We start from the raw sequence: 20,496 nt of genomic DNA, 5'->3' as shown, positions 1-20,496 counted from the left end.
TCATCGTTTGGGAAAAAAAAATGTTCTAAACCAATGAAAAGTGTTATTTTTAGGTCATATGACCAAGCCTTCCATCTTTAGGAAACCAAAAGTAAAATGAACCAATGAAAAGTTTTATAAACAAGTCACATGACCTGTTATGCGCCATAGGGCTACAAAAAGCGTAGAAAATCCGTTGGCACGTGAGGCGGCGTCAGTAGCGGACCGATGTGCGAATAGGCCGAAGGCAGCACAACGGGCCGAGATCCGGATGGTACCGAGGTGGTGTCCAGCAAATTGCCGCACTGGTGTGGCCATCCTACAATGCTGCGCCGAAAGACGGCGTGTCCAGCTGAGTTGCGGTCACTGTTGCGGTACAGTGACTCGAACGCGCCGAGATGCGGATGGCACCGAGGTGGTGTCCAGCAAATTGCCGCACTGGTGTGGCCATCCTACAATGCTGCGCCGAAAGACGGCGTGTCCAGCTGAGTTGCGGTCACTGTTGCGGTACAGTGAGTCGAACGCGCCGAGATCTGGATGGCACCGAGGTGGTGTCCAGCAAATTGCCGCACTGGTGTGGCCATCCTACAATGCTGCGCCGAAAGTCGGCGTGGGGTGCCCCGTTGGTTTATGAGGTGATGTCAGTAGTGGACCGATGTGTGAATAGGTCGGAACCAGCACAAGGCGCCCTGCACTGTTGAGCCTTTTTCAATGCCTATTTTTTGTTGTTTCCCCTCCATCAAAAACAAAACAAAAATACAAGGCGCCAAGATCCGAATGGCAAGTCCTGGATGTTGAGTGCCTCAGTTGAGAGTTCTGAGCAGTGCTTGTAAGACTGTCTGAAGCTTATTTGCACCTGCTGCAGCTTCACTAGGTCCGGCGGAACTTTTTGCCTTTTCCTTTCTGCTTCTTTTCCTACAATGCGTTTCATCTGAAGACACGACCAGGTCCCTGAATGTGTGCAGGGGGACGCTATTGATTGAATGAAAATGGCGGCTTGACACAAAGCTGACTCAAGCGTTACTGTTGGTGCTATACAGACAAAAATTGGTTTTCAGTTTGTACATTCTTCAGGTTTTTTTTTTCCATCCAAGTCTGATTGAGAGTTTGTAGAAAAATGGCTTCAGATTTTCCACATACTACTCTTCAACATTCTTCCTAAATGTAACAATGTGAAACGCGAGAACGGCTGTTTCTGTTTCCTTTCAAAATGCTGCCACCAATATTTTCTGAATGGAAGACACCATCTTGTAGCATAAAGGGCCGAAAGGGGTTCTGGTCTGGCCGATGGTTGGTGGAGACATTTTGACTTTATCTTGGACCTGCCCGGCCTCGCCCAAAATGGCGCCGGTATAAATGGGACTCGTAACTCCTTGCCCGCAAATGTATATCTAGAAAATGTTATTGTAAGTGGCCCTGTCGTATTTTAATTACAAAATGTACGTCCACCGATTCCGCAACTGTTAGACACCTTTGTTCTTGTCACGTAATGGCCCGCTCGTTACGTTCTTCTACAGTGTAAATGTCTCCTCATCATATACGATTTCAGTTTGCTCCGTGGCCGGCCCACGTGGTTATAGGCCCGTATTTGTATACTGACATTTTCACAATAAAGGTTTTTAAAACAAAACACGGTAGTAGTATTTACATTTGTAAAGTTTTTACTTTTAGTGACTGTTTTCGAATCAGTAAAAGGCAAGTGAAATAAAGCAGTCCAATTACATGACGGATAAAAGGTATAATATGTAGGAACGCAGTAAAGATAAATGGTCAAGGGCAGTTGTGTTTTTCATGTCTGCAACATAAAGTGATCGATAAGAATCTGATAATCAGGCGTATCGGCGACTAAGACAGCAGTCCAAATCTCTTTTACTCAACGGCTCCGTCATGGAAGGAAGAAACGCCCTTTTTCTCGAAAAAGGAATATATTTTACTTGCAAGACAGTTGTAAATTTTCCGGGAAAGTACATTAGCCTGGAATATTATAACATATGTTTGAAAAAAAAATATTGTTCGAAAATAATAAAAAGCGTAATTTTTAGGTCATATGACCAAGCTTTTCATCATTAAATTAACAAAAGTAAAATGAACCAATGAAAAGTTTTATTAACAAGTCACATGACCTGTTATGCTTACGTTACGCGCTGCGCGCCGCGCCTCGGATCACTTCCGGGTGCGCTAACGCGGCGTGTCATAAAACGCATTACGCGACAACGTAGGTCAAGAATATAGTCTAAATGTCTCCACCAACCAGCGTTCAGAACACAACCCCTTTCAGCAGTCCAAAAAGTTCTGTTAAATGACAACAGAGGGGACAGGCAACAAGAACCATCAGTCAAAGAGGGGAGGGCAAGTTCTTCTCTTCCGGGTCATGTTGGGGCGCTACCGGAACTGATCGAATTGGTAGTCTATAGTGTTTCTGGATGTTTCAGACTAAAGCTGGCGTCAGCATGAGACCACTACCATCTCGTAGCTCCGTCGTGGCCATTCCACGAGCAATCATGGCAGCCGCTCCCCACCAGAAGCCTGCGGGAGTCGGAGGCCCCCAAGACTTTTGTAGAATCTTCACGGCTGAGGGGACGCTTTTCGAGAATGGGACCCAAGCCCTAGCAGACAAGCGTCCGAGTTCCAAGGTGTCCCAGGGCCATTTTAGTGGACCAGGCCCAAAACCGAAGAGCCGGCCGCCATTTTGAGAGTCCTGTGGCAGCCGCCTATCGCTGCACCGCAAGAGCGGGCGCATCTCAACTACATGGTGAGCGAGACGCTGTAGTCGCAAGAGCGGGCGGTAAACAGCTGAATGGCGGAAGAGGCACAGTGTAGCAAAAGCGGGCGGAATGGTAACTAAAACGATAAAGGGGCGCCCCACTACAGCTTGTCTTCAGGTCAAACGGATTGTGGGACAAGGTCCAGAATTGAAGAGTCATCAAAAGGCAAAAAGTTCCGCCGGACCCCGGGAGCCGGCCGCCTATGTCGGGGGCGATCTCAGGCTACACCAGTGCTATAAGACTTGGGGAGGGTGTCGGAGCCAAGCGTCTTCTCCGAGTCCATGGCCATCACACCGCCCCTCAGGGGCCTCCGTCAAGCTGTTTAGGAAGGTAACATATCACATTGTTTTCTAATGCAGTCAGGTCCACAAACGACACTCACTTACTTTGAGAATAGTGAAGCTGCAGTAGGTGGAAATAAGCTTCAGACAGTGTTACAAGCACTGCTCAGAACTCTTAACTATGGCACCCAACATCCAGAACTTATGCTATTTGAGAATGGTAGTGACATCGAAGCATCTCAGGGACCAAAACCATTAACGTACTTTCACGTATGAAAATCTTACTTGGGGAGGGGGCAGGAGCGAAGCGCCCCCTCCCAGTCAGCGCCACCACACCGTATGTTGAAAATCTGAAGCCATCGTTCTACAAAGTCAACCAAACTTGGATTGAAAAATCTAGAAAAATGTACAAACTGAAAACCAGTTTTGGTCTGCATAGCATCAGTAGCAACGCTTGAGTCAGCTTTGTGTCAAGCCGCCATTTTGATTCAACAAAGCACAGGCATTGAAAAAGGCTGAAATTCAGAACTCTAAACTATGGCACCCAACATCCAGGAGCTTGTCATCCGGATCTTGGAGCCTTGTGCTGTTTTCGATCTATTCACACATCGGTCCACTACTGACATCATCTTATAAACCAACGTTATGTAAATAGTTTTTTAATAAAATGTTTTACCCTGTTCCTTTGCTGGTGTGTTGTCTATATTTTTAATATTTGCATAGGGTTTGTCGTTATTTTGTGCGGGATGGGTGATGGAGCCGAGCTGTCTTGCAGCCCTCATGGTGTGGAGCTCAGTTCATCTCACTATTTTCGTATTTCTCATGAAGGGTTGTTCCTAATATTTCTATTTTAGCGAGGTCAAAAAGAGATCCAATTAGTGGCCTACTGATTTTGCTCGATTACTTTTATTTTTTTACACGATTTTTCACTATCTGCAAAGACTAAACAGAGTATTGCGACTTTGTGCTTGTTTGTAAATAGAGAATGATCCAAAGAGAACCAATTCTAAAACAGTAAATGCTTGGACAACAATCAATCAAATGGAGAGACAAGGAGGCACGACGGATTACAACGGGGGTAAAGGCCTGCGTTAACTACCCTTCAGTATCTGCAAAGAGAGAGTACTACTAAGACAAAAGAGGGGAGGGGGGGGGGGTGCAGCGTTCAAAGCACATCAGCGTGCATAAATACGAAAATGTTTTTATCTATCACGTACTTGACATTTTAAAGCTTTTCATATTTGCTATCAAAAAACCAATGAAATTCACAGAAAAAACCATAGGTTATCGTGGATATATAGTTAGGAATTTGCATTTAGAAAACCTTGAAAATTCAATGAAAAAACCATTGGTTTTAGGCCATATATAGTTAGGGATTTGCATTTACAAAACCTTATTTTACTCGCATAAAACCATTGAAATTCCATATATAGTTAGAAGCGCTAACTATATATCGCGCACCCGCAATCCACTGCTGATGATGTCACATATTACATCATTCATGACATGGTCAGTGACATCACTGATGACATCACTGATGACATCTGAAATGACATCACTGATGACAACTCAAATGACATCACTGATGACATCTCAAATGACATCACTGATGACATCACTGATGACAACTCAAATGACATCACTGATGACATCTCATTTGTCATCACTGATCACATCACTTATGTGATAATACAATGAACCTCTTCAGACTCTAATATAACCTTACATACACTCAGTATAAACAGACACTCACAGACTGTCACTCATCCATGGAGTTACTCACACACCTAGTCAGTCATGCAAAGAATCAATCACACCTCCATTTCCTCAACTATAAAGTTATACACATCTTACTTATTCAAACATATAATAACACATATTTATTCTCTTATATAATCCCTGATACAAGCTCACAGTGATCGATACAGCCACTCACACATTCACTGGCTCTTATGTTCAGTTATTTATATATCTCAACTCTCACATGTATTGTGTTTTACATACGTACTTACTTGCACATGTAGCAATGAGAAATCCATTCACTCACCAACACACCCATGCATAGTCAACCGCCCATATAGCTGTTTCCACATGCACTCTTGAACTCATACTCCTAGTGAATCAACTGCTTATACATCTATGCACAGAGTCACGCACCTCCCAGCCACCCACACACACACTCAGCCTCCCATTCAAATACTTGGGCAACCAATCAATAACCCATATGGCCACTCTTATAGCTACTGATCAACACATGCAGCAGCTTACACAACAACAAACATACTGATGCACAAATTAAGACAGTTTAGTCACTAACCCATGCACTCAGTGAGACACATTTAATCACTCACTCATACAGTCAGTCATGCACCTACTAAATTCTTCATCCAGACACTTATACATCCACTCATTCTTCAATATGTGAAACATATTTAAACTTTACAGACACATACAATCACTGGATGTTGTGATCAGTGATGTCATCAGTGATGTCATTTCAGATGTCATCAGTGATGTCATCAGTGATGTCACTGACCATGTCATGAATGATGTAATATGTGACATCATCAGCAGTGGATTGCGGGTGCGCGATATATAGTTAGCGCTTCTAACTATATATGGAATTTCAATGGTTTTATGCGAGTAAAATAAGGTTTTGTAAATGCAAATCCCTAACTATATATGGCCTAAAACCAATGGTTTATTCATTGAATTTTCAAGGTTTTCTAAATGCAAATTCCTAACTATATATCCACTATAACCTATGGTTTTTTCTGTGAATATATATATATATGTATATATATATATATATATATATATATATATTACCTACTGGCGGTCGCCAGTAGGTAGTTATAGTTAGGATTTCTTTCAATGTTAAATCTCAAAATTCTATTTGGAATAACTTTGGCGCCGGTTGATGAATCTGACTGAAAATTTCCTCAAAATGGCCTCGCGGCGCCCGGTCCTTCCCTGAAAGTTTGGGGGGGATTTTTCAAGTGGGGGCTGAGATAAAAGGGGGGTCCCAAAACGTGTTTTCCCCATGTTAATTTCCATAGGGCGGTCGACCTCACTTTTAGCCCGAACGGCTGAATGGATTTCCACCAAACTTGGCAAAATTGTAGGGACTGGCAGCCTGATGTGCCTTTGCTATGTCTCAAGATATGTGCTTCAGTGGATTTTGAGTAATTTAGGTTCAAAAAAATATATATATCTATGGCAGCGCCCCGGTACGCGCTCCGGGGAGCGCTCCGGGCGCGCCACGCGACTTGCGCGCAGAAAGCTGATTGGTTCTTGGGTGTCTGTAAACATTCGAAACAGTCCGAAGCGGCCGCCATCTTGTGTCTCGGTAGGATCGAGACACAAGAGGTGGCCAAAACAAAGGGGGAAATGACCATAAGGGGGCAGGGTAGACCCCCCCTGACCCACTAGGTTTGATGTGGGGGCTATAAAAGGGTCCCGCTGGGCAAAAAAAAAAAAAATTTCCCCGATTTGCGCGGGGAGAGCGCCCGGTACGCTCACCGGGGAGCGCACCGGGGAGAAAAGAGAATGGCAGAGTTTAAAAATGTAAGTCATTTTATATAAATGGGAGGTAGTTCTGAAAAGAACATTTTTGTTTAAATTGTTTTTGTTGTTTTATATATTTTTTTGTGAACATTTTTTACTTTTTTTGGTTTTCAAAACAATTTTATATATTTTTTAGTTTTTTTAGTACTTTGAAAAAAACAGAAGGATTTGAAAATGGCTCAAAAGGAGCAAAAAAAACCCCAATAAATAATCATTGCTTTCGTTTGTGAGAGCACTTGTGGTTTTCTTCTGCTCTGTTAATTACGGTGATACTTTTTTCACCATAAGTAATAGTAGCCCCACAATAAATACAAACTATTTTGAAGTTTGAGAATTTGCTTTGGATGTTGGGCACCATTTGACGCCCTTCAGGTGCTGCAAAAGATGATTCCGCACTTGAGGTGCTAGGCTGAGGGGTCTGTGGGTTTTCAGCCTTAGCTCTCACCTGTGCTTGGGCCAAATTATTTGGGTGCCACCTCTCCATGTGGCGAAGCATGGTGTGGTTGCCAAAACTATATTTTTTAGCAGGATTGCCACGTGAAAGGATGTTCTTGCAAATTAGACATGTTACTTTAGGGGCATTAACTTTCTTCAGTACTGCAGGAAACTTAAAGAATTGCCAAATGTAGTGCTCCTTTACATGAGATGGGTGGGGTTCCTCTGGTAGGAACTGTCTCTCCTGCTCCTCCTGCTCCTCTTCCTCCTCTTCGTCCTGCTCACGACCAAAAAGCAGAGGTGGTGGTGGTCCTTTTGGTGGTGGTGGTGTTGGAGCATCAGCAGCAGCGAGTAGAGTAGCCATTATTGGTCTCTAACAAAGAAATAGCTCTTGCTCTCTCAAAGAAGAAAGTAAGAATGAGGAAAAAAGGTGGGGGCTTTCCTCATTTGGAAAAAAAATATTAGGAACCAATGAAAAGTGTTATTTTCAAGTCACATGACCCGATGCACTTACGTTACGCGCTCCGGCGCGCTTACGTTACGCGCTCCGGAGCGCTTCCGGGTGCGTTTATGCAGCGCGTCATAAGACACATCGCGCGGCTACGCGATACGTCACGCTTACGCGACGCGTCACGATGTTGTTTTCGATCGCGACATTGGCGCTAACGGGACGCTTCCCGGTTCGCGCACCGGGGCGCTTCAAAATACTACAATATGAAAAATTGTAAGGACTGGTAGCCCGATGTGCGTTTGCTATGTCTCAAGATATATGCTTCAGTTGTTTTTAAGAAAATGAACTTTTAAAATATATATATTGGGCTACATTGGGCTATATATATGTTAGAGCCCAAATGTAGCCCAAATGTAGCCCAATGTAGCCCAAAGATGGCCACCAGAGACAAAAAAATACAAATGTAGCCCAAATATCAGCCAGATGTAGCGCAACTATAGCCCAATGATAGTATGTACCAGAGTGTTCTAAAGAACAACTAGAGCGCTAACAGTCTTACTTATAAAGTGAGACTTTTAGTTAGGAATTAGCATTAAAAAAACCTTTGAAATTCACTGAAAAAACCATAGGTTTCACACCAGTTATAGTTAGGAATTAGCATTTAAAAAACCTATTACATTCACTGAAAAAACCATAGGTTTCACACCAGTTATAGTTACCTGGAAATTTTACTGACATAGCACCATTGAAATTCCCACGTTATAGTTAGTTGGACTCACTATAACTTGCGCGTGTAATGCACTGCTGATGACATCACATATTACATCACTCATGACATGGTCAGTGACATCACTCATGACATCACTGATGACACCATCCTTGTGACAGAGAGACTGACCTCCTTTCACTGTAAAGTAACCCTTGAAACACATATTCAAAAATAGAAACTAACATTTTCAAAAAAGTGGAGATACCTATACCAGTTACAACAACCAATTCAGTAATTCCACCATTTACACACACATCCACTCATTCACCAACAGTTCTATATAGTCAGTCATACATATACTCACTCATCATATGTAGTGAGACACCTATACATCCGTTAACACACCGACAGTCTTCCAAAAGTTGCTCACACACATATTCACACATGCAAATAAAATATTGAACATCCATTTTTTTGCATATACAGCTATACACACACTACCACCTTACTTCTAAGGAAACTTACACATACTTACTCTCTTAAACAATCACTTATAGAAACACATACTTATTTAAACAAGAACTCTTTCAATCTCTGACTCTCACATATACTCACTTATATACACCAATACTCACATATGCTAGATTAAAACATATGTAGTTACTGATAAAGACACTAGTAAGACAGTCATTCACTTACTAACACATACATATACACACTCATTCACCCATACAGTCCGGCACATATGCTGTCTTTAAAACACATACAAACAGTGAGTCAGTCATTGATGCATCTGTGTGCTAAGTAACACCCCCACCAAATCATACAGACACTTATACTGATACTAAAAAAAACATCTCATATACACACACATGTAGCTACTCACCAACCCATGCAGCCACTTATACACGAAGTGAAACACTGATACAAACATTTAAATATTTAAACAATACTCGCTAATATATGTATTCACTATGATACACTTAATAAGCCAGTTAACCAACCATTTAAAAAAAAAAGAAAAACATCCATTAAGACACTTATTTAAACATTTATTCTTCCATTGACCTTTACATATACATATATAAAACATATTTTTTTTCAGAAAGGCACACATTCACTGGATGGTGTCATCAGTGATGTCATGAGTGATGTCACTGACCATGTCATGAGTGATGTAATATGTGATGTCATCAGCAGTGCATTACACGCGCAAGTTATAGGGAGTCCAACTAACTATAACGTGGGAATTTCAATGGTTTTATGTCAGTAAAATTTCCAGGTAACTATAACTGGTGTGAAACCTATGGTTTTATATATATATATATATATATATATATATATATATATATATATATATATATATATATATATATATATATATATATATATATATACATATATATATATATATATATATATATATATATATATATATATATATATATATACATACATACATAAATGTATATATCTATATATATCTATATATATATATATCCAAAACTATATATATATATATATATATATATATATATATATATATATATATATATATATATATATATATATATCACGCTCCCTGTCCCACTGGAAAATCAGGGCACTCGCGGGCGGGTGCGGTGTGCGGTAATGGGTACCCGCAATAACACTCTGCTCGGCTTCAGAACTCGTACCTTCCAAAGAACCGCACTTGTGGAACCAAAGTTTTTGCAGTGCTCACACCATAAGTTTATTCACAGATGTTTAACAGACGCGTTTCAGCATTACGCCTTCGTCAGTGTCAATTACATTGTGGGGATTGGCCTGGGATATAGTTACAAACAATCATGAACATGGTTGACGGACTCCAGTGGTATTTGGGTCGCGCCATCTTGGAACATGTAAATACATATCACTTTTTGGTACGTTTTTCCCCATGTTGGAAACCGGGTAGATATTGCCGTGTATCGGCATAGTTCCCCGTGTTTTACACATCCGGGGAAGATGTCGGGAGCTCCCGACATCTTCCCAAATACCACTGGAGTCCGTCAACCATGTTCATGATTGTTTGTAACTATATCCCAGGCCAATCCCCACGATGTAATTGACACTGACGAAGGCATAATGCTGAAATGCGTCTGTTAAACATCTGTGAATAAACTTATGGTGTGAGAAGATACGAGTTCTGAAGCCGAGCAGAATATATATAAATATATATATATATATATATATATATATATATATATATATATATATATATATATATATATATATATATATATATATATATATATATATATATATATATATATATATATATATATATCCAAAACTATGTTGCCCCATTCAGAGAAGCTACTTCAGGTAGGTTCAATCTGTGTTTATTTGAAGAGAGCTGCAAAACGCTGTGAAGAGGTGTTCACCAAAAATAACAATGCCTGACGCGTTTCATGCGCAAAGCACATTTCTTCGGAGGCAATCTTGATCAGCTACTCACAGCATCAATTGTCTTTTCAACTCTGACCTCGTGTCTTAAGGGCGTGGGCATGCCCCTGGGCATTCTGCTAAAAGTAGTTCTTTATTCTTTAACTCAAGTGAGTTGCTCGTGGAAGCGAAATTGATCCAAATAAAAGGCCACAGTAGGCTGGGACGACTTCAAACATCAGCGGTCTGTATCATGATGCTTTCTCCAACACGACCTTCCTGCCCATTACTGTGCTGCATCGCCTGACGCTGCACGGGTCCATGGAGCCATGGTGGGGCTTCTCTACGACCGGGACCGGCCGTTTGTAAATCCAAAACTATGTTGTCCCCATTCAGAGAAGCCACTTCAGGTAGGTTCAATCTGTGTTTATTTGAACTGACAACATTCTGAGGCCTAACCTGCCAGCTATCACATTCCGACGGGCTCCCTCTATGAGGGATGCCCTGGTGAAATCTATGCCTGAGGTGAAAGCAAAAAGTACTTGGCTCATGAAACCAGGCTTTTCCAAATGTAGTATATATATATCAGGTATATATACAAATATATTATATGGAAGTCAGACTTTCCATTGGAAAATAATTTTTTGTTTCGCTAATAACTTTGGCACTGTTTCTCAAATGTTCCCGATACTGTTCAATGACATCACTGATAACCTCTCAAATTACATCATTGATGACAACACAGGGCAGTGTGGGGGCACAAGTTCTAGTTAGCTGAGTAAACAAAAGCTGGTGAATTTCAATGTTTTTTTTGCTTAAATGTTATGTTTTAACTGACATTTTCGCCTAATTATCACGTCACTGTAACCTGTGGTTTATTCAGTAGAGATATATATATATGAACAAGGATACTTTGTTATCCAAAACGCGTCATAAGCTGTTTAAAATAAAGACCTGGTTTTCGCCACGTCATTCTGGAGTCTGTGACTCTCTTCGCCGGCTGGGAAGTAGGGAGAGTCATATATATATATATATATATATATATATATATATATATATATATACACATAGATAGATAGATAGATAGATAGATAGATAGATCTATCGTTTGTTCCAGAATGACATTTATTTGTCTGTGCTGCAGCATTTAAAATCAGTTAAAATTATTGGCCATTCAGAATAGATAATTCTACGAATTGACTGCTCCTGTACATTACAAAGAATTACACTGAGTGATTCTGGTATTTCCTGGTGCATTGTATAGATGCTGTAGGCTTCTCATGCCTACATGCAAGCGCAGAATACTGGTGAGATTATGACATGTTTATGACTAGTCTCTAATTTGCTTCACAGGAAACCTATTTGAACTCTGGCCATTAAGACTACTTTTAAATCTTCATGTGTGACTGTGAGAAGCTATGAATAATATGGTGTGCTGTCAAAGTAATAATGAAAAATATAAACATTTTAACAGATACTGATATACATAGTGAAGCATTTTGGTCTGCATGAAAATTAAGGGCCCCATTAGGATGGCGGGCGGACCTTGCCATAAGGGCGGGGGTCTGTGGGGGCCATTAGGATGCGCCCGCCACAGTGGTGGGCACATCCTGCATGCCTGACACACCATAGGTACCCCCCATGTGCACCCCCCCACCTCTCAGAGTTCGTGGGGGACCGAAACGGGCCCCTCAATGGCAGAAACCGCCTGCCATCCCCACACACATGCTAATATGGATGGCGGTGTCTCCCAGACCACCACAATGTTAGCTGCTTTGCGCCCGTTCGACTCTGCGACCGGGCGGAAAACCGGCGGGCAGTCTTTACGTCCGCCGGGGTCCCCCCCGCCAGGGTAATCTGGCGGGGGGAATTTGGGAGCTGGCAGTGGTTTTAGGGGGCAAATTGCCACTGTCATACGGGCAGTGGCGATCCGCCTGTTATCGTAATGGGCCCCAAAATGTTTATAATTTACATTCAATTGTAAAATGTTACTGACTACAAAATAACTGCCATAATATTACGTACACATGTTATACACATTGGGGCATATTCTGGGGCCCTTTGCATCACTCTTGCACCACGCAACGTGGTGCAAGAGTGACGCAAATTAAAAGTGAGATTAATGAAGCCATGCAAGGTCACCTTGCATGGCCCTGAGTGGCTTAATAAATATTGAGTAAAGCAATGCTGCACAAATTGCTGGGTTACATTACTTTGCACCAGGGAGGCATTTCTATGGGTATTGCGTGGGTGTTCTCAGATTTATCAAAAGCGTTAGACATGGGAATGTGACAGGAACCTACACCTCCCCAGTTAGGGCATTATGAGGATAAATATGTGTGTGCTACATTATGCCTCAGAGGATTGTTTTGTGCAGGAAGGTGCTCCTGCCTGCACAAAAAGCAATCACCCATACAATGCAGGCACCCTTGCGCCACGGTGCATTTGTTGGCGCTAGGCTTCAAAATAGGTGCCAGCACAGGGGAAAAGGCAGAATGCACCATATTGACTTAAATACAGTTAATTCCTGCCTTTTACCTGTCACACAGTGCATCGCAGCAAGATGACTTGCGCTGCACTGTGTAACTTGGCCATAAATATCGGGCATTGTCTCAAAAGGAGTAACATTGCTAAAACTTCCTGAACCACTTAGAAGATAGATTTGTTACTATGTTTACAACAGTGTAACCACAATACATACTGCCACACATCTCCAGAGATGGTAAAAAGCATATCTTACTACTGCTGTCAGTATGACTGGCCTTGTACACTGCCTGATGGGATTTAAAGACGGCCATGACAGAAAGTTCATGTACATTTCTATGTTTTTTTGACATAACAAAATGGATGAGAAACCAAAAATTATTAATAAAAAGGCATTTAAAAATACCAGCTTGAACAGTACCTTTTACAGCAGTAGAAAGAAAGCCAGGCTAGGCCACCTACAAGCGCCATCAGTGCAAACACCGATACTGTCACGTACAGGATGCTCCATTCTGTGAGAAAGCAAAGTTTCAGGTCATAGACTCTCAAATATGCAAAAAAAGCAATACATCACCCCACTGAGCTTTGGGAGTGAGGATGAGCATACATCAATGGACAGATTTCTACAATATCGGTGCGCAGTGTGTCAGAACTCCAGCCAATTATTGCGCCTTTAACATTAACATTGGAGGTTCTGGGACTTCAACTGTTGCTTGCAAGGTAAGCTTCTTCAGTTAATTTCACTACAGAAGAAAAAACATTTTTTTACATACCCAATGAAAATAATAGTAATGCACTGAAATAAGCCAATCGGTATCGTTTGTTTACCACTTTATAAACAAACCTAAAATGCAAAGCAGTGATGGTGCAAGAAAGTATTAATAATGAATCAAAGAAAAGCCACACTTTTCTTCACAGTAACTCACCACAATTGCTTTCCCCATTATACAGGTAACGGTGAATCAAGCTCTCCATCCAATACGGGTAGCAAATACAGCGTTTTGTAATCGGGTCACAGCGTCCGTGGCCTGAACACTTCAGAAGGCAAACTAAGGAGAAACCAAACAAGAAGTTATATTAAAGCGTGGAAAAATTTAACTCTGGAAACATAAGCCACTTACGTTTTTTATTTTAATCAATTTTGTAGAATTTTTAGAATGAACATAAGTGTAACAACACTCATCAAAACATATATATATAATAAATAATATAATAGAGCATATATCATAATAAACTCGTACAGACTAAAATATCCACATACAATGAATATTTTAAACAGCAGCTGTTAAATATGAATGTGTACAAAAAGACACATTCTTTGCGTCAGCGATTCCAAATAGTTAAGTTTGAAGTATTTCAATATAACAAATATATGAAGAGTAAAGAGTTAAATATAAAAGATCAACAGAGACAGAAAATAGTATGAAAGAATAGAATAGAAGACAAAGAAAATAGGGAGAAAGTAAAGAAAGGGCTAATAAATGTACTACAATAATAATTTAAATTAGGAAAAGACAGTTATAAGAAATACAGTATTAAAAAGAGAAGGCCTTTGTAAAACAAATACTTTGTTGAAACCTGTCCTAGGATGCATGATTCCGGCACAGGGAAGACATGGCTTGGCAGTTCAGGCTGGACTGTTCCCATGAGGCACAGGGTCAGACTGAGTTGCATATGGCCATGTCTGAACTGGGGTGGCGTGGTGAGCAAAACAACGATGGATTAAACCCAGATCTGTGACTGGGGGTGAATGTTTTGCCAATGTGCAACATTCCGTCCATCATCTTGTGTGTTGTGCATATACACCATTCTACCATGATAAATTGGATTACTTAGATGAGGCTTTTCAACAGGACTTTATTTCCTGAAAAGCAATGGATATAAGCCAATCTATTATTTTAAAATTATTACAATCAATAGCATTGGAAGAGATAAACTGCTCGAAGGAGAGGCAAATCTTTTTGAAATATGGAACACATTTTTTTCACACAACTTGCTAAAACCTTTTATTATTTGCACAGTAAAATACCATATTTAAAAAAGTGCCTTCCTAACATTTACCAGACCAAAATAAATTATAATTACTATTTAAAATTGTATTTAATTTAACCTGAGTAGATGAAAGCCTTTTATAAATAAAAATAAGCTTTAAGTTATGTTTGCAGCTTTAGATGTTTTAAATATTTTATTCCATACATTTTTCAAATAAACATTTGAACCAGACACCTATGCATCTGATTCACAAATACATTATATTCCTGATTTAGACAGTTCGATGTGATACTCCATAAATTAATACAGATTTAGGAATAGAAACATTCTCAACAACATGTAAGATATTTTCTGAGGACATATTCTTCAAGTTCATTCCATATCCAATATATAAAAAACTGATTGTAAGATGTGATTCGCAAGCTTATATTTATATGGAAAATAATTAGGTAAATTAAAGGACAATCAAAGAGACTGTAAAGGAATTACAATGCAATTGTTATAAAATTGGGAAACGCAGGAAATACTCTTACCATGCCAATCTTTCTAGTAAATTATCCTTCTATTAACTTGTATATGTTTGTTATACCAAGTAGAAGATAAAAGGACAACATGTTTCTTTAAAGGTTTTGAAGATAAACATTCATGTAACATTTGATGTGCATCATTTTTTAATTGGAAATTCTTACGTTTCCACCATTTAGACATGAATTATATTTCTTTAAAGTTAAATTATGAAAATAAAGATTTCGCAATTTTAACCCAATGGGCACACAAGTTTAATACACCTGAATGAAGTAAAGTAAAAGCCTGTCTAATGAAGAACGTGGGGGCATATTTACAAGCCCCTATTGCCACCGGAGCGTCACTTTTTTTGACACTCAAGTGGCGTGGTGCTATTTTCCATATTTACAAGGTGGCGCTAAGCCACTTAGCGTGACTTAACACCCCCTTGTAAATATGCCCCTTTCCGCCGCCGTCCTCTGCGGCAAAGGGGCGTGCAATGAGTGTTGCTTTGGGTGTTCCACCGCAACACCCATTGCTTTTTGTTGCAGCCCAAGATTTACAAGGCTGAGATAGCGCCCAAAAAAGAATACCATGGAATTCCAGATGTTAAAATGGCGATAAGAGGCGAATTTGCTGATTTCGCCTCGTTTTTTGCTCTTTTCAGGTGCGCTGCATATTGCAGCATTCATGGAAAGAGCAAATCGCCATTATTGTTTGCTTATGTGCAAGAAGGTGACTCTGCAACATGGCGGCAGGGTGCCTGCACTGGTGCTAGGCAGCTTTTTTTGCGCCAGCCCTAGGGGAAACACAGGGGTCAGCTATATTCTTGTGACTAAGCCTCATCCCTGCATTTTCCAAATGTCGGAGCGTGGCGCTGAGAAATTTGGCATAGCTTTGCGCTCCGAGATTTTTTGTAAATAGGCCCGAAGTGTGATAAAAGTCAGAAAAGTAAACACCAGGGGGTGTGGCTGCAATGCCCAACATGGCGGCCACTAATTGTTGAACTCTGCCGCCTCTCCAACGACAGTCCTATCCTGGTGCAAGGACGGAACGGGCCACCGACGCTGGTCACTAAGTGAGAAGGCTTAACAATGCTGTAGGTAGTCTCTTTGCTTCCCAGACAGTCTCCCAGGGGCTATGAGTGGAACCTGTAGGAAAATGGGCAGCAATCAGCTGCACAAAGGAACGCAGCGGCTATCGGGGGGAATGAGGACCCACTCCTATGATCTCCACAACGATACCATTCGGGGCTTGAATGCTCGGGACCCCTTTGGAGGGAATTCTGACTCGCCGGGGCCCTCTCCCAGGCGAATGCAGCCAACAGAGAGGGAGTGCTGAGAGAGGCCAGCCCTGGTCCTAAACTGCCGAACGCGGCTGCACTGGAGGAGTGGAGATGCACCGGCCGGCCGGTCACATACCCATGAGTTCTCTGAACCAGAGGCTGCTACTCTGCGCCCCAGGGTCCCACAGGCCATTGGGTGCTGTGTTGGTGCCGGTGATTCGGGGCCCCATACTAATGCAACACTGGAGCAGTGCCTAGGCCCCCACATCCCTGTGATGACACTATCTGAAGTGGGTAGAGCTGCCTGCCCCTCAAGCGACTCTCCTTGAAGGAACACCACGATGGGCCCGAGAAAGACAAAAGGGATGCCCGCGGGTGACTGTCTTGCCATGCCCGGCTGTGCCCTGAGCTGAGATCACAGAGCCATCCTTCTGGAGGTCAACGCAGGGGACAACAGCGAAGTAGACTACAGGGGCCCTACCTGTGAGACACAGCACTCAATGGGGTGAGGCAGAGGACAGGAGACTGGCAAAGGAATACCGGATGCTGTTTGGTGCCCAGTGTGTCAACATTCGGGTGGCTACAGAAATGGGTTGAGTCCAATCCGCGGACTTTTTACCCCCATGGCAGTGCTGTGGGTCATCAGTGCAGGCCAGACGGACTGCAGGGGACACACCGACTGTTGGAGTGAGAGTATGGGATTCCCACTATGGGGAATGATAAAACTTCTGAGCCCCTGCTGTACAATGGCGCATTGACAAATTCACAAAGCCCAGAGCGCTGCAAGAGAATGAGGCACCCTCTCCACCACCCACCGAAGTAATTCGCCATCTTGCAGGATACCCGTGACTCTCACTCCTCGTTGGAAGAGAAAATTGGAGAACTCCAAAAGTATGTCTCCTTGCTGGACCAGGATCTGCGCAACACAGTGGCGAGGGTCATGAAAGTGGAAGGAAGATTATCGGAAACAGAAGACACGTTGAAAACTTTGCACACCATGATCCCTGACGTCAAATGACTGGTACACTAATTAGAGGTGAGGGCAGAAGATGCAGAAGGGCACGCTCGCTGCAACAGTCTCAGGATTGTGGGGATACCCTTGGGATCGAATGGCACCTTAGCAACACAAATCATAGTGGACTGGCTACAGACCAGGTACTTAAAGGTGAACTCTTAGCTTGCTTTGTGTTTGAATGGGCACACAGGCCACTGGCTTCAAGACCCCTGCTGACCCATCATTGCAAGGATATTTAATGTTGCAGTCAGTGATGCGATACTTACGGCCTACACTTTGCTAAATATTTCAGCATGGGTGTTGTTGATTCTCAACTATACATGGAAAGTTTTACAACAAAGACGCTCGTTCCTGGAAATGAAACAAAAGTTGAGGGCCATGCAGACGTAATACAGCTTTTCTCAGCCAGCTTCGAATTAATCTTTAAGAACAATGCTCTCTTTTTTGACACACTAGAAGCCTCTTGGTCATTGGTGGAAGAGGGATCATACTGTCAGCACTCCCCACCCTATAGGACTCAAAGGGGATCTGGAGGCATCCAGGAGTGGACACGATCCTGACATACAACCCAAGGTAACAGGAGACACCAATGCTCCATGGGCAATTTGTCAGATGATCTAAGCTCGCAACGGAAAACACCAACACATTCAGATGGCGGACTCTCGGAGTCTAGTCCACCACTGGCTTAACCCAGACCCACTTGCGAAGTTCATTCAGATTCGTCAGCTGGCGGAGAACTTAGCAGAAGAAACAGCCCACCCTAAAAAACATAGGAAGCAATTCTGTGAATGGCTGCTATCAAGCCGATGTTCTCCTTTTACAGAAGACGCACTTGGGAGGCAATAGGTTTCCATTTCTGATGTAGATGGAACAGGTGTTCAATGCAGGCTTTGCTATGGGGTCAAGATGGGTGGTGGTAGTAATCACCCTGTGTGCTGTTTAAGGTTACTCAAGTATGGCTAGAATGGGGGGCGATACCTGGCAGTGGCTGGCCTCCTCAATGTGCCCCCACCCCTCCCCGCCGACTATTTATTCACACTGGGAGTGCCGCCGGCACAATTCCTGGTGGGACTTTGGATCTTGGGGTGGGACATGAATGGGGTTGTGAATTCTACTCTCGACTGATTCTCTGGGGGAGGTTGTACACATGCCTAGGGGCCTTCACTCCCACTGTTCCTAGAAGCTCTGGGGCTTTCAGATGTATGGAGGTCCTTCCACCCCTATGAGAGGTGCTACACATTCTGTTTGGGGCACATAAAATCTTCTTACGAGTAGACAAATTCCTTATGCCGAGCTCTGAAATGCACAGGGCAAGGGACACACATATTCTTGCTAAAGCGCTGTCAGACCACTCCCCAGTGGTGCTGAGGTCACGACTGGGGCCGAGGAGACCGAAAGCAAACTGACGCCTCAATACGTGGTGGTTGAAAGATGCCAACTCCAGGATGTACATTCACACAGCTATTGCTCAATACTTAAAGGTGAACAAATAGTGAGTCTCTAGACTCTCCAGTGACTCTGTGAAAGGCAATGAAAGTCACCCTGAATGGGGGTATTAGAAGCCACATATCTGGTATGAAACGTAGGCAGCAACAATAAATGTCCTACCATGAAACCCGCATTCTGAAGCCTGAAAGGGAGTTCATGACATCATCTACACAGGCCCTCCTTAGAGGTTTCTTACACACACAACAGATCATTTAGCAAATAATAGTGAATGAGGCACAGGAGTTGTGGCTAGCCACACAGAGTCATATATACCAGTAGGTGACAAAATGCTGCCTGCCTGGAGCCTATTGTGTATGTCCTTAATGAGGAGGGAATGAAGGTGACAGGAAATGTGGATACAGCCCAGTGCTTTGCCTCCTATAACACAACGCTATACTCAGACCAAAGTCTGTCTGATCAGATGACCCTGCAGGAGTTCGTTAGAAACCTCCCAATGGCATCATTGCGGATGGAGGACACTGAGGCGCTAGAGGAAGACATTTCAACAGAAAAGTTGGCAGAAACCATCACCCAGCTTCAATCAGGGAAGATGCCGGGCCCCAACGGGATCCCTGCAGAATTCTTCAAAGGGTTTTGCACCCGTTGACCAAGACCCTACTCGTGACAATGCAGTCAGGAACACTGCTGTCGGGTCTTCGCCTTTGAGAGATAGGGAGATAGTGGTCATACTCCACCAGAGCTCATCATACTGACCTATTTCCCTTTTAAATACGGAGGTAAAGATATGGGCCAACTGCCTGCTTGGACTGATTTATTTGCTAGTCCACCTCGACCAATCCAACTTTATGACCCACTGAGCCACTGCCATAACATCTGACGAGTCCATAATGCGATGGTCCTGGCCAAGAACCGACATGGAGCACATGCACTTTTGCTAGCCGACTTCCATGAAGCTTTTGACTTGGTACATTGAGAGTACCTGTTCCGTTTCTTGACTAGAATGAACTTTGGCCCAAATGTATTAGTAAAGTGAAACTGTTGCATATTGGCTTGTCGGTTAGAGTATGGGTGGGCAACGCCATCTCTGATATGTTCCAGATTTACAGAAGCACTCACCAGGGATGCCCCCCATCATCATTACTGTTCGATCGGGCGATTGAGCCATTAGCCTAAT

General features: G+C 42.5%; 1 protein-coding gene across 1 annotated transcript in view; it reads right to left on the bottom strand.

Annotated features, from left to right (window-relative positions):
* The window catches only part of KIAA0319 (KIAA0319 ortholog), a 993,525-nt gene that overhangs the window by 64,161 nt on the left and 908,868 nt on the right, over positions 1-20,496 (bottom strand). The window contains exons 18-19 of the mRNA XM_086965138.1: positions 14,004-14,126; positions 13,499-13,589 (exon numbers count right to left, since the gene is read on the bottom strand). Coding sequence (XP_086821264.1) covers positions 13,499-13,589; positions 14,004-14,126 — 214 coding nt within the window. The remainder of the gene's footprint in view (positions 1-13,498; positions 13,590-14,003; positions 14,127-20,496) is intronic.

Source organism: Lissotriton vulgaris, chromosome 4_1 (assembly GCF_964263255.1).
Source record: "Lissotriton vulgaris chromosome 4_1, aLisVul1.2, whole genome shotgun sequence".
In the NCBI taxonomy this organism is placed as follows: Eukaryota; Metazoa; Chordata; class Amphibia; order Caudata; family Salamandridae; genus Lissotriton; species Lissotriton vulgaris.
Note: the sequence above shows the minus strand (reverse complement) of the source record. Positions and strands in the feature narration are given on the sequence as shown.